General features: G+C 35.4%; 1 protein-coding gene across 5 annotated transcripts in view; it reads left to right on the plus strand.

Annotated features, from left to right (window-relative positions):
* MPP7 (MAGUK p55 scaffold protein 7) overlaps window positions 1-8,232 on the plus strand; it is a 246,332-nt gene extending 238,100 nt beyond the window's left edge. For all 5 annotated transcript variants that reach the window (XM_053922894.2, XM_024560596.4, XM_053922896.2 and 2 more), the window contains 4 exons: window positions 1,678-1,771; window positions 2,692-2,800; window positions 4,311-4,454; window positions 5,969-8,232. In XM_053922894.2, coding sequence (XP_053778869.1) covers window positions 1,678-1,771; window positions 2,692-2,800; window positions 4,311-4,454; window positions 5,969-6,148 — 527 coding nt within the window. In that variant the 3' untranslated portion in view covers window positions 6,149-8,232. The remainder of the gene's footprint in view (window positions 1-1,677; window positions 1,772-2,691; window positions 2,801-4,310; window positions 4,455-5,968) is intronic.
* The last annotated feature ends 4,948 nt before the right edge of the window (window positions 8,233-13,180 follow it).

Consider the following 13,180-nt stretch of genomic DNA (forward strand, 5'->3'; position numbering starts at 1 on the left):
TATAATTCTAGATCCTGTTACAATATTCTGGAGAATGTTTTCTTTTAGCAAGTAATCAACCAGTTTATGTTAAGACCAGGGATTTTCAACTTTTTTCATCTTATGGCACACATGAACTACTGAAATTATAAAGCACACGAAAAAATAATATTGATTTGCTGATCTGACAAAAAATAGGTATAGTTTTGATTCGTTGATGCTGGACAACTATTATGCTGACTGCTGTCATTTTTTTTATTTGACAATCTTAAGGGAACAGAGGTCAGTGCCTCTGACTAAATCGTCAGGTATTGCATGTTTCGAAAATTCTGCGGCACACCAGTGTGCCTGCTTCAGCACACCGGTTGAAAACTGCTAGTTTAGACCATAAGTTCTGTCGTTTTCTATGAATTGTGGTTTAAATGTCAATTCAACTGTCTAAACTTTTGCTTTATTGGTCTCAGTCTTCTCTGTCACCTGTAGTTCAGGGGTCAGCCTGAAACTTGTGCTCATAGTTCAGCTCTCAGCTCAGCTCTTTAAGCCTTTTCTGCGTCGGTTTGGGTATGTTCTGTACTTTAGTTATTCATAGGTTAGGCTGACACTTGTATATTTTAATCTCAGTTCACTTCTTTAGACTTTGCTGTGCTGGTTTGAGTCTGAACTGCGTGTGCGTAGCTCAGGGGTTATACTTGGACTAGTGTGGGTTCGTGCACAGAATTGGAATACCCTTTTCCAGCTTTCTCCCTTCAGGGATTCCCTCCACATTCTCAATGCACAGGGGCTTTTTCCCTCCTGGTTCTTTTAACCAAAAAATCAGGGCTTCTATTAGAACTTAGTCACACATCTTCTGCCATGATGCTTGTGAATGATCTTACCTTGAGGGCAAAACTAAAAAGAAATAATGGTTAAGCTCCTCCCCATTTAGGTCGACTCCCCTCCCAATCTACCTTCTTTGCTTTTAGAGTATTTAGATGTTTTGTGTTCAGAGATTTACAACTAAAGTCTTGTTACAATTTCGGTTGTAACATCAGGAATTATGAACTGTAGTTGGCTTTTCACTTGCCATTTGGCACTGCAGCTCCTTGGAGGTTTTTTTGTTTTTGTTTTTAAAATTAATCCTGTATATGTTTCTGCTCCATTATAATTCAGTAGAAAATAATTAGGCAAAATTAATGAAAGTTTGGAAGTTCAATAGTATTCCAAGAAGATGTTTATAATTTTGCAAAGAAGGAATGCATAGCACATAGAAGTCTATGACTTCATTCAGTTAGTAATATAAAACATTATGTGCTGGGTGTAGAAGATGGTGAAATAATTTGAGTTTACCTTAACAACCTAGTGGGCATTAGACTTGCTTTAATTAATAAATAACAATAAATAACAATAATAAGTATATTATTTGCAAGAAATACCATTTTTATTTAATCAGCATGTAAGAGTACCTTCAAAACATAATAGCACAGGCATAATGCAATTTAATTTTGAATCCACCTTCAAGTCAATATAACTTTAATATTAGTGATAAATCTAAATTAATGATATTTTACTATAGTTTATTAACTAATTTGCTTTCTTATATGTTTTAAAATCTTATTTAAGGAAAGTACTTTAATTATATATATGATGATTTCCTTTTTAGTATTTTCCTTAGGTTGGCTGATACACACTTTTCTTAAACTCTCTTTAATTAAATCACAGACACTACTAGAGCAAGAAGAAGCCAGGAGATAGATGGTGTTGAATATATTTTCATTTCCAAGCATTTGTTTGAGACAGATGTACAAAACAACAAGTGAGTGGAAGTTTTTTTTAGAATGTTGTGTGACTTGTTTTTAAGTATATGCCTGTCTGTCCTGCTTTAGACAACTGAGGGTTCCCTTACATTTGAAATGTATTTTAATTTTTATAATATTTGAAACCAATAAAAAGGTGATAATTCAGTTAGTGCTTGCTAGTATCCAACTGTGACCCTTTCCCCACTGTTTGAATTTTAATATATCATTTGGATAGAATGTAATTTTAAAACCCAGCAACTGTGTAGTAGATCCACACACCTCTCTTTCATTGGCTTTTCAAGCAATTGAAATGATGGTTAATCTGTTTGCTTGTATCATATCCTTTAGCTAGCCCTATATCCCCTCTCCTCAGATCTTCCATTTGCTTAAATGTGTATATTTTAGAGTATTAGGGAGCAATGTGTGTTTTAATGCAGCATTGTGGAATTTCACTGAAACATTTTACTGAAAAAAGCAAGCTTTTTTTGTGTTTGGCACAGCAATTATGTTTTTATAGCACATAATCAGCTGCCCTGGTTCCATTAGCCACCAAGCAGTTCCTCCTTCATTCTAAAGCTGAGCTCGGTTATTCTGTAGTGTGCAGTGAGATTTCAGTAGTTTCTATTGTTCGGCTTATTCACTGTTTTATTGCATTGCATTAGTTTGAAAAAGAGGTGATGGAAAACATTCGCATACTGCTGGACTAGAGTACTTTTTTCTGCTTAAGTGTAATACAAGCAAGTGTTACTGATTTGAACATGTAAATTAAAAGATTTTTTAATTGACATTCTGGAGTACTTGGCTCTATTTATTTTATTAAACACAGGAAAAAAATTTCATGTTCAGCAAAATTATCTTTTTTATGTATGAGTTATGGCTTTCTACCTGTATGTATTTAATTCATAAATGAGTCTAATACATTTCTAATTTTCTACAGGTTTATTGAATATGGCGAATATAAAAACAACTACTATGGCACAAGTATAGACTCAGTTCGGTCTGTCCTAGCAAAGAACAAAGTTTGTTTGTTGGATGTTCAACCTCATGTAAGTAAACAATGAACTATTCAACACCCTTCTAGCTCCTGTAATTCACTGTGCTTCATGTTAGCCTCTCGCTGTGGGATAAATGTGAAGTCCACTCACTCTGGGCATAGACGTGCCTTTGCTAAGATGACAAAAGCACTTCATTAATCTGAGAAGTTTTCGGTGAACAAAAAGCCCATATTATTCTTAGAAACAAGGAGTAGGGGAAGCCTGAAGGTTTGTATTTGTAAGCCTTGTTTATATTCAGTTTTTGCCAAGTATAATAACTCTTAAGATTTGCTTCTATATGCTTCGTATTTTTAAAACTGTCACATTATATGTATAATGTATTCTTCCATGTTATCGTAATTTTTTTAAAACTCTAAACAATGGACAGTTTGGTCCTCAGTCCTCTTTCTTTGATTTTGGTTCTGTATATATCCTAGATTTGGTTTTGTGTATATAATGAGAGCAGGGGGGCATTTCATAGCAATTTTATGGCATGATCCGCTTGGCATCCTGGGAAGTCCTATAAATACTGTGGACTGAGAGAGCTGGTGGGTAAAGCCATTCAATTCCTTGTAGCACCATGTAGCCTCCCGCAGAAACCTAACCCACAGCATTGTCCTCATTTCCCAGGGGCCAGATTCTTATGCTAGGGATAGCACACCCCAAGGTGCAAACCTCCAGGAGCCAGAGTGACCTGGAGAAGTCCTGTGTGTACCTCAGTCAAGAGTCAGTAGAGTGGCTGACTCTTAACTTAGGCACCGGTTATGAGTGGGACACACTCTTGCTTCAGCAGAACCTCTCTGCTGGTGTCCTGGGGCTAGTTGTTCCCAACTCCCTTCATGGGGTGTAAACTTGACATTCTCAGGGCCTCACCAGCCCCTCTGTCCCCTGTCCCCCACCACACTATAAACACGCACACACATCTAACCTGTCTGCCTAACCTTTCAGGGGAGTTTATGATTTATATTCATATTCCAAAGAGGTCTCAACTCTCATTCTTCTATCAACCCTTGATTACACATGAGTCCCCAAAACATAGTGTAAATAAAATATTTGCAGGGGAAGTGTTGACAAGTTTCATGGAAAGCAGGAGGCTTGTCCTTTTAGGGCACTTGGAAGGGCAGAAGGAAAGAGAAGGAGAACTCATGCCTGAAATCAGAAAGAGATTAAATGGGATGGATGGAAGATTTTCATGTACAGAAGTTTATCCAACTTATAGCATCTTTGGGGTACTTGATTTAAAAATCAGTTTCATGGCATTTCTAGCAGCTTCAGTTCAGTATTAATTATGGCAAATTTCAAAATATTTTGGAAGGCAAGTTACATTTTTCATCATTGTTTCAGGGGGATTTATTTCATTTAATTGTCAACAACTGATTGAATGATATATTAAAAGATCAACAGATCCTGATTAGAAAATAATTTTAAGACATTTTCTCCCTAGGAAGAAAATTTCGTTGTATAGTAAAAGTTGCTCATGACATTGTGGAGAAATATAAGAACCTTATTTTCTTCCTTGCAGACAGTGAAGCATTTAAGGACACTAGAATTTAAGCCCTATGTCATATTTATAAAGCCACCATCAATAGAGCGTTTGAGGGAGACCAGAAAAAATGCAAAGATTATTTCAAGCAGAGATGACCAGGGTGCTACAAAGCCCTTTACGGTAAGTATGATGATGCTTCAGTGAAAATACATAAGAAGTATATAAAAGCATGAGTGTAGCAGCGACTGCCTTACGAAGACTCTAATAGATGAAGTTGTGATCCAAAAATCTATAGTATAGAATTGTATTTAGATACATACATTTTGAGTGATGTACTATAATTGCTTTTTGTGCTTCCATGGGTGGATCTTCATACCACATTGACTTAAAACTATTTTGCATACTTATAAAATTTTTATAGGCCATTCATATAAAAGTTAGACCACTTAGTTTTCAGACTTCCCTTATTTTTAAAGGGAAAAGAAACCAAAGTCAGTTGCTATTCATCATTAATAATCTAGATGAACATTTAATAATTTAACTTTTTGTCTTTTTGCATCAACAATATTTAGCATAATAAAGGAAAAAGTATCATTTTGTGTACAGAACAAGCAGACTCATAATTATTCAAGAGTATTTGTATTTCCTATGAGTTATATTACAGATGGCAACTGTTGTATGTTAATGACTTACAGGGATTTCTGGCGAGGCCTTTCATTTCATCGTTCTTGTTTCTAACTTTGAGATAATGTATTCTACCTTAGGACCAAAATTAAAAGGCAAAGGAAGTAAATGTCAAGAGCTTCCCCTCCCAGTGCCCTCATTCTCTTAATTAGCTCATCTTTAACCTTAGTCTGTATTAATTTGTACACTATTAACTGTGGTTACAAAAATACAGATTATACTTGTGATTCCCAATATTTAATAAGTATCTTTTTTCTAAAATACTGGCAATACATATCCATGCTAAATAGGTATCATCATAGGATGTTAGTTAAGTTTCCTGTTGTGAAATACCCTGTGACATTGAAATGTGGACTTGAAATTACTTTAGTATGTTGTAATGTAATGAGTTATTATACTGTTTATAAGTGTAAAGGTTTCTCAGTGGAGATAATAGATTATAGCATAGTCTTAGGATTTAGCTCACATTTATATATGGTTATATAGTCTTAAGTTATGTAATCAACTAAAATATTTCCTGGCTCAAAAATGTGAGTAGGAAGGGCCTCTCACCCACTTCCAGTGAAACATAGGAAGGACTTGATAACTGTCCTTTTATAAATGTATCCAATTCTGGAAAAGTAGTTTATGTTATAAATTCCTTGCTGTGAATAAGCATAAATAATGCAACATCAGAGTAAATGTCTCCTCCCCGCCCTCCCCCATAGCCATTTTAATCCTGAGCTATCCCTGTAATGGTAAGTTAGTGATTAATTATCCTGAACTTCAGGTAAGACAGATGTTTTCACTTTTGTCAGAGCAGTTTCGTTACAAGCAAATCAGAGAAGTAGTGTTAGGAATTATGACTTCTGGAAGAACTTATAATTAAAGAGGGTGATTTTCATTTTTGGCTGAGGTGAAAGAATGAATACAGAACAGCATTAGATAAACCGGTGAGGGAATGTTTGCACTGATGTGAAGTGACGTAACTGCCTGGTTAATCACTTTAAAAAAAATACTTCCTTTTGTAGGAAGAAGACTTTCAAGAAATGATCAAATCAGCACAGATAATGGAAAGTCAATATGGTCATCTCTTTGACAAAATTATAGTAAATGATGATCTCACCATGGCATTCAAAGAGCTAAAAACAACTTTTGACAAATTAGAGACAGAGACTCATTGGGTCCCAGTGAGCTGGTTACATTCATAACTAAGAAACTTCCATCATCATCTTTTATGGTAGAGTATATGATTATGTCCATTACCATTCTGGTGGCAGGTTTTCAAAAGAAATCTGTATCACTGTCATAGATGTGCAGCCTTGGTTAAATTTGAGTGTTGGTTGTGTTTGCATCTTTTTTACAGCCTTATTTCTAACACAGTTTTTGAGTATAAGATCCAAAATTGAAATCTGCATAGTACCGTATTCTGAGCAAAGCTTTGAACTTTATGTATGTCTTTAATATATAGCTCTTTCTCCAGGATGAGGTTGAACTTTTTAGAAAGACATGACTAAAGAATAAATTAATTAGAGTTCAGTGCTTCAGCTGGGCTCGGACGTAGTCACTGCCATGGAGTCTGCATGTTAGCAATTGAAAGAATTAACTTAGGGCCTTGGCCGAGTAGCTCAGTAGGTTAGAGCATCATCTGTATATGCCAGGGTTGCTGGTTTCATCCATGGTCAGGGCACATACAAAATCAGGGCACAAAGAATCAACCAACGAATGAATAAGCAGAACAACAAATCGATGTCTTTCTCTCCTCTCTCTTTCTCTCCCCTCTTCTGCTCCCCCATCTCCCCCTCCTTCTCTCTCTAAAAATCAATAAATATTATTTTTTAAATGTTTAAAGAATTAACTTAACAGCCTTGAGCTGCTCCAGGCAGAGAGGACAGCTTTGCTGTTTTTTCAAGTGGATCATCACAGGCATCTTCTTTCTATTCTAAAAAGTGCAACCTTTTTCTTATGTATATACAGTACACGATGTCCTCACTTAATGTTGTTGGTAGTGGGTATTGAATGACATATAAGGAAGCCAATTTTACCATAGACTAATTGATAGAAACAGGAGTTAAGTTCTACGGCATCTCATCAACGTTATAATGAAACTTACGTTGTAATTGGAAGTCCTGCTATACATTGTATTCGCAGCGTGTGCACTTAAAAGTCATTCTTAAAGGAATTACTCAACACCTGCCTTAGTGGCCTTCATGTTATAGCTTGAGAAGGACTTGTGAGTACATATCAGCGACTCAACAAATATTTAATAAGAGAAGACAGACTTAAAGTTTATTATATATGTAACTAAAAATTTTCCTTATAGCATTAATCTTAAAATGTTAATATCATAGGTCAAGAAATGATTACAAAGGACATTTTTATTTATATATCCTTAGATAATATTCCTGGCTTTGGATTTTCCCAATAAATTATAAAAATGTGATTCCTATTCTAAAAGCAAAGCTTTTAGAAAATACGGTTAAATACAGTTAAAGAAAAATTTTCAAATATGCACAATTTATCACCATATGTTTAAATTGTACTGAGATGTATTTCAGAAATCCTTTCATATATTTTTAACTTATTTATTCATCATCAAAATAATTCTTAACACTGGCCAGATACCATCCTAATCATGCCATTTTTAAGAAGTTTAAGAAAGGCTCTTATAATGTAAATATTTACATGGGATCTCTCATTTTTCTTTGATACTACTGATCTTCAGCTAGTAAATTATATAGCTCGACATAGTGGGAATGTCCGTAAGTTATATGAGAATACGTCCTGCCGTTCTTGCGTGCAGTAAGATCTTACCAATCAAAAAATCATCACATCTGAGACTTTCAAACAGAAAAAAATATCTTTTGTTGATTTGTAAAGTTTAGATGCCATGTTTAAAGAAAAATAGAATGTAGTGGATTTTATATATTTATGAACTATTTGAAAGGCATATTTTTTTAATTATTAAATGGGGCTATTCATAAAATAAATTATATATATAGAGGGCATAACTTAAAATAGCATTTTATAAGTCAGGGTCAGCATTCCATGTAAATATTTGACCTTTACTCATGCAGAGATGGACACACTAGTGTGTTATATATGGACCGCACATTTGGTAGCTTCTCCACTGGATTTTCTTCAGACATGTCAAATTTCATATTCGAAGCAGCGATAAAAGCTACTATAATTACCTTGATGCACACACCAAAATATTTAGATAATCAGACTAAATGCTACTTAACAGCATAATCCAAACAATGATTTCTGTATTTATTAACTAAGTAGTAAGCAATATGGTTTTTTAAAAAGAGGGGAAGGGAATCACCTAATCTGATACTAAAGCCACACTTAAAATTGTGTGGCCGGTGTAAGAAAATACAAGTCTTACTTGGTTTGACTATTGACAAAAGTATCCTTAACAGCAAGATTTCCTATACAAAGAGCAATGGGAAATGTCTAATAATTTAGGCAATCCAAATTCTTTGTTCTGAAATATCTACATGGATTTTTCTTATTTGCAGATAGCTGCCTCAGTTCTTTACTTTTGGGGGTAGAGATAATATAAGGTGGTGGAGACTGAGGTTTTTTGTTTTGTTTTATTTTATTGAAAGTGTTACAAAGATACAACTGTCCAGACCTTTGTCCCTTTTTAGACTAGAGCTGAAAAATACTTTGAAAGTAATGAAAAGGGGCATTTTGAGAAGTCTTTTATAAGGTAGTATACATGGTCTGGCAGGTGATGTTTACATGGCTATTTTGATGCTTCCAAAAACATCTGGTTACAATTTAATTAGGCAGGGCCAACTCCAAGGCTGGTTGATAATTGTAGTAAAAGGCGCTTGATTCTGTACCTTCTGCACCCCCAGCCTCCTCTGGCACAGATCCCAGTGCCGGGCACCTCACCCTAGCCTCATCCCAAGACAGTGTCAGCCACTGTTTGAGAGAAGAGGGATGTTTGCTTTTTGTTTAAGTCTGTATATTCAAAATCCAAGATGAAGAAGAAAATTCTATATTCCCAAGATCAACAAATGAAGAGTGGCTTAAAAGTAAAAATGTAGAATTGAAATACAGTTGGGGTTTTTTTTACCATTATTTTACCTAGCAATATAGATGTTCTTGATTCTTTTAGGCTGACATTCCTGGTATTGTGTAATGGTTGAATGTATCTAAATGATAATAATTTAAAACTGATGAACATGGAAACTTCTCAGATTTACAAAATTATGTTTTTAAAAGCTTCCTGAAGATAGAGCTTTTTACTATTTATTTTCCTTTTGACTGGTAAGGATTCATAAATAAATGTAATGGAAAACATTTGATCTTAATAAAGTATCTTCAAATTATGTGTGTACTTTCTTGAAAAATTTTTTTTATTTGGAGATTACACTGTTTCCCATGGTAGAACAAATTCTGTTTACTGATAACTAAGTGATTTATTTGAACTTGCTAGGTCTAAAATTAAATTTCATATTTGTTTCAAACATCTATCGGTTTCATCAAGGTTGTTGGGAGATGGGATTCACGGGTCTTGCTCTTACCGGTACAGTGCAGCTATTTAAAGACACAGGGAAATGCGGTGGGATGCAAGACCCCGGCCCATCCTTGACGGCCACACCCCTCCCCCACTCCTCCCTGTGGGCAAAGCTAAATATTTTCCGCTGTGCATATGGGACAAACTGCTACCTGCCTACACAGACAAGCTAATTAGTATTGGCTTTGCTTCAGCAGTTGAGCCAATTAGTCCCAGCACTGCTTCCACTGAAAACTTAAAAGTGTAACAGTGAAGAGGAGAATTGTTGAGTTTTTGCCTATTACCAGCTTTGCAACCTTGAGAAAGTCATTTAATCTCTCTGGTCCTCATTTTCTCATTAGAAAAATGGAGACAATAATAGTGCTTACCACATGGGATTGTGTGGGCATGAGATGAAAGAACTGAGCCATGTAAAGTGCCGGAACCAAATCTGGGTTAGAAGTACTCACTAACTGTGAGTTCCTGTTTTGTAACGATCATTCCTACATCACACAATTTAAAAATAGCTATATAAATATTCTAATTACCCTACATAAACAGTTCCCCTGTTAGTGAATTCACTGGAAGCTTCCTCATAAATAATTTCTATTATAAGCTTTACTATTTTAAAAAACTCCATTACTTCTAAGTGTTACATCAGGAAATAATTAGGAAATCCTCAATAGGAAAGTGATCCAATTTTTATTTTTGGCCTCTGGTTTGCATTATAATTGATATCAATTTGCGAGAAATGTCTCTTAATTGTATTACTGCCCTTTGTTCTGCTACCACCTTTCCTCTCCAAATGCTCACTCAGTTACTTAACCTGCAGGGATAGGAATATATCCCTTTTATAACATTTACCTTGTACATCTACACAGGCCTAATCACTGGAAGAGCAAATTAGAGTTATTAAACATCACACATCTGTACAGTTTCCATATACTAGCTCATTTAATCATCACAACTGCCTTATATGGGAGAGTACATCTTTTGCAGTTGAAAAAACTGAGGGGCAAGGCTTCAGTACCTTGCCCAAGGTGACACAGGTGACGAGTGGTGGGATCAGGGCTTGGATCATGTCCGGCTTCCTCCAACTCCATGTTGTCTTCCTTGCATTGTGCATCCTGGTGTTGCTGTAACTCCAGCCAAAGCTGGAAACAGGTGAGACTTGGAAATCTTTTTTCTTCATGTATAGTTTACAAAGAATTTTCTCAGAACACTGTTGCTTTAGTTAGATATAGCTTGATGTCTCTCTGCCTGTATGAGTGAGTTAATCTTCAAACAGTGGTTATTACCAGAAACACACAAACATGATAGCAGAATATACAATTTTCTCTTTAGTCTACCTGAGTCCCATTCCTTCGTGATGAATCATGATTGGTCTAAGTTAATCTGACAATATCCTCTTTGCAGTGATTGAGCTGAGTGGCCATCGATTAACAAATTGAGAAAGATGTGGTACATATATACAATGGAATATTACTCAGCCATAAGAAAGAAAAAATCATGCCATTTATGACAACATGGATGGACCTAGAGGGTATTACGCTAATTAAATAACTCAGAGAAAGACAAATACCATATGATTTCACTTAATGTGGAATCTAAAAAAACAACATAAACGAACAAACAAAAACAAGTCCTAGACAAAGAACAATTGATGGTTGCCTGATGGGATGGGTATTGGGAGACTGCATGAGAAAGGTGAGAGGATTGAGAAGTATAAACTGGCTGTTATGAAAACAGTCGTGGGGATGTAAGTACAGCAGAGGGAATATAGTCAATAATACTGTAATCGCTTTGTATGGTGTCAGGTGGGTACTGTACTTACGGGGGTCATCACTTCATACAAATGTTAATCACTGTTTTGTACACCTGAAACTAATGTCATATTGTATGTCAACTGTAATTGAAAAAGAAAAAAATAATGCTCTGTCCTGCAAACAGATTACACCTTTTATTCAAGAGGCCCCGCTGAGTGTTTACCAGACACAATCCTGTTTTAGGGCATAATGATACCCTCATGAAATCCCGAAATATTTAAATACTTTGTTGCATGTTATATAACCACAGTCCAATACAACCAAAAGAATAACATAAAAACAAACAAAAGAACTAGAAAATTTAAATTTTTTAAAATAAATCCTGATCATTGAAGAAATATACATAAAATTACAGACTATTCAGAAAATAATAAAACTATCAGAATCTATGGAATATGACTAAAACTGAACTCAGGGAAATGTGTTGCCTTAAAAGCTTTTCTAAGAAATAAATAAAAATAAACATTGGCTCAAGCACCTCAGGGAAGAATCACATAAGTGGTATTTTGGCTGGGTTGTACTATACACTGAATTTTCCAGGAATGCACTACCATGCCCACCACTTAGTATAATGTTTCCAGGTCCATCCATACTGTTGCAGAAGGATCTCTCTTCTTATGGCCAAGTACTATTCCATTGTGTAAATGTCCCATAGTTGTTTTTCCCACTGATCTACTGATGGGCACTTGGGCTGCTTCCATATCTTGGTGATTGTAAATAATACTGCAATAAACATAGGGGTGCTTATGTTCTTTCAAATTAATGTTTTGGTTTCCTTCAGATGTATTCCCAGAGGTAGGATCGCTGGGTCAAAAGGCAGATCCATTTTTAATTTTTGAAGGTATCTCCATACTGCTTTCCACAGTGGCTGCACCAATCTGTTTTCACACCAACAGTGCAAAAGTGTTCCCCTTTCTCCACATCCTCACCAGCAGTTGTTGTTTGTTGATTTATTGATGATAGCTGTTCTGACAGGTGTGAGGTGATATCTCATTGTGGTTTTAATTTGCATGTCTCTGATAGTGCAGTTGAGCATTTTTTATATCTGTACATCCTCCTTGGAGAAGTGTCTATTCAGATCTTTTGCCCATTTTTTAGTTGGACTGTTTTTCTTCCTGGTGTGCAGTCATGTGAGTTCTTTATATATTTTGGAGATCAAACCCTTGTCTGAGGTATCATTGGCAAATATGTTTTCCCATATGGTTGGTTCCCTTTCCATTATGATGTTTTCTTTATCCACGCAGAAGCTTTTTAATTTGATACAGTCTCATTTGTTTATTCTTTCCTTTATATCCCTTGCCCTAGAGGACATATCAGTGAAGATATTGCTGTGTGAGATATCTGAAATTTTCCTGCCTATGTTCTCCTCCAGGACTTCTATGGTATCACAACTTATATTTAAGTCTTTTATCCATTTTGAGTTTATTTTGATGTATGGTATAATTTGGTGGTCGAGTTTCTTTCTTTTTTTTTTTTCAATGTACTTTTCCAGATCTCCCAACACCATTTATTGAAGAGGCTATTTTTACTCCCAATTGTTTTCCTGCCCCCATTGTTAAATATTAACTGATTGTATTGACATGGGTTTATTTCTGGGCTCTCTATTCTGTTTCATTGATCTTTGTGTCTGTTCTTATGCTGGTACCAGTCTGTTTTGATTACAGTGGCCTTGTAATATAATTTGATGATAAGGTATTGTGACACCTCCTACTTGGTTCTTCTTTCTCAAGATTGGTGAGGCTATTCAGGGTCATTTATGGTTCCATATAAATTTTTGAAATATTTGTTCTGTATCTGTGGTATATGTCATTGGTATTTTGATGGGCATTGCATTGAAATTTTTCTGTCTTTTTTAGAAAGGCTGTATTGCTATGAACTTCCCTTTCAGGACTGCCTTTGCTGTG

The sequence above is a fragment of the Desmodus rotundus genome, chromosome 4, assembly GCF_022682495.2.
Source record: "Desmodus rotundus isolate HL8 chromosome 4, HLdesRot8A.1, whole genome shotgun sequence".
NCBI lineage: Eukaryota > Metazoa > Chordata > Mammalia > Chiroptera > Phyllostomidae > Desmodus > Desmodus rotundus.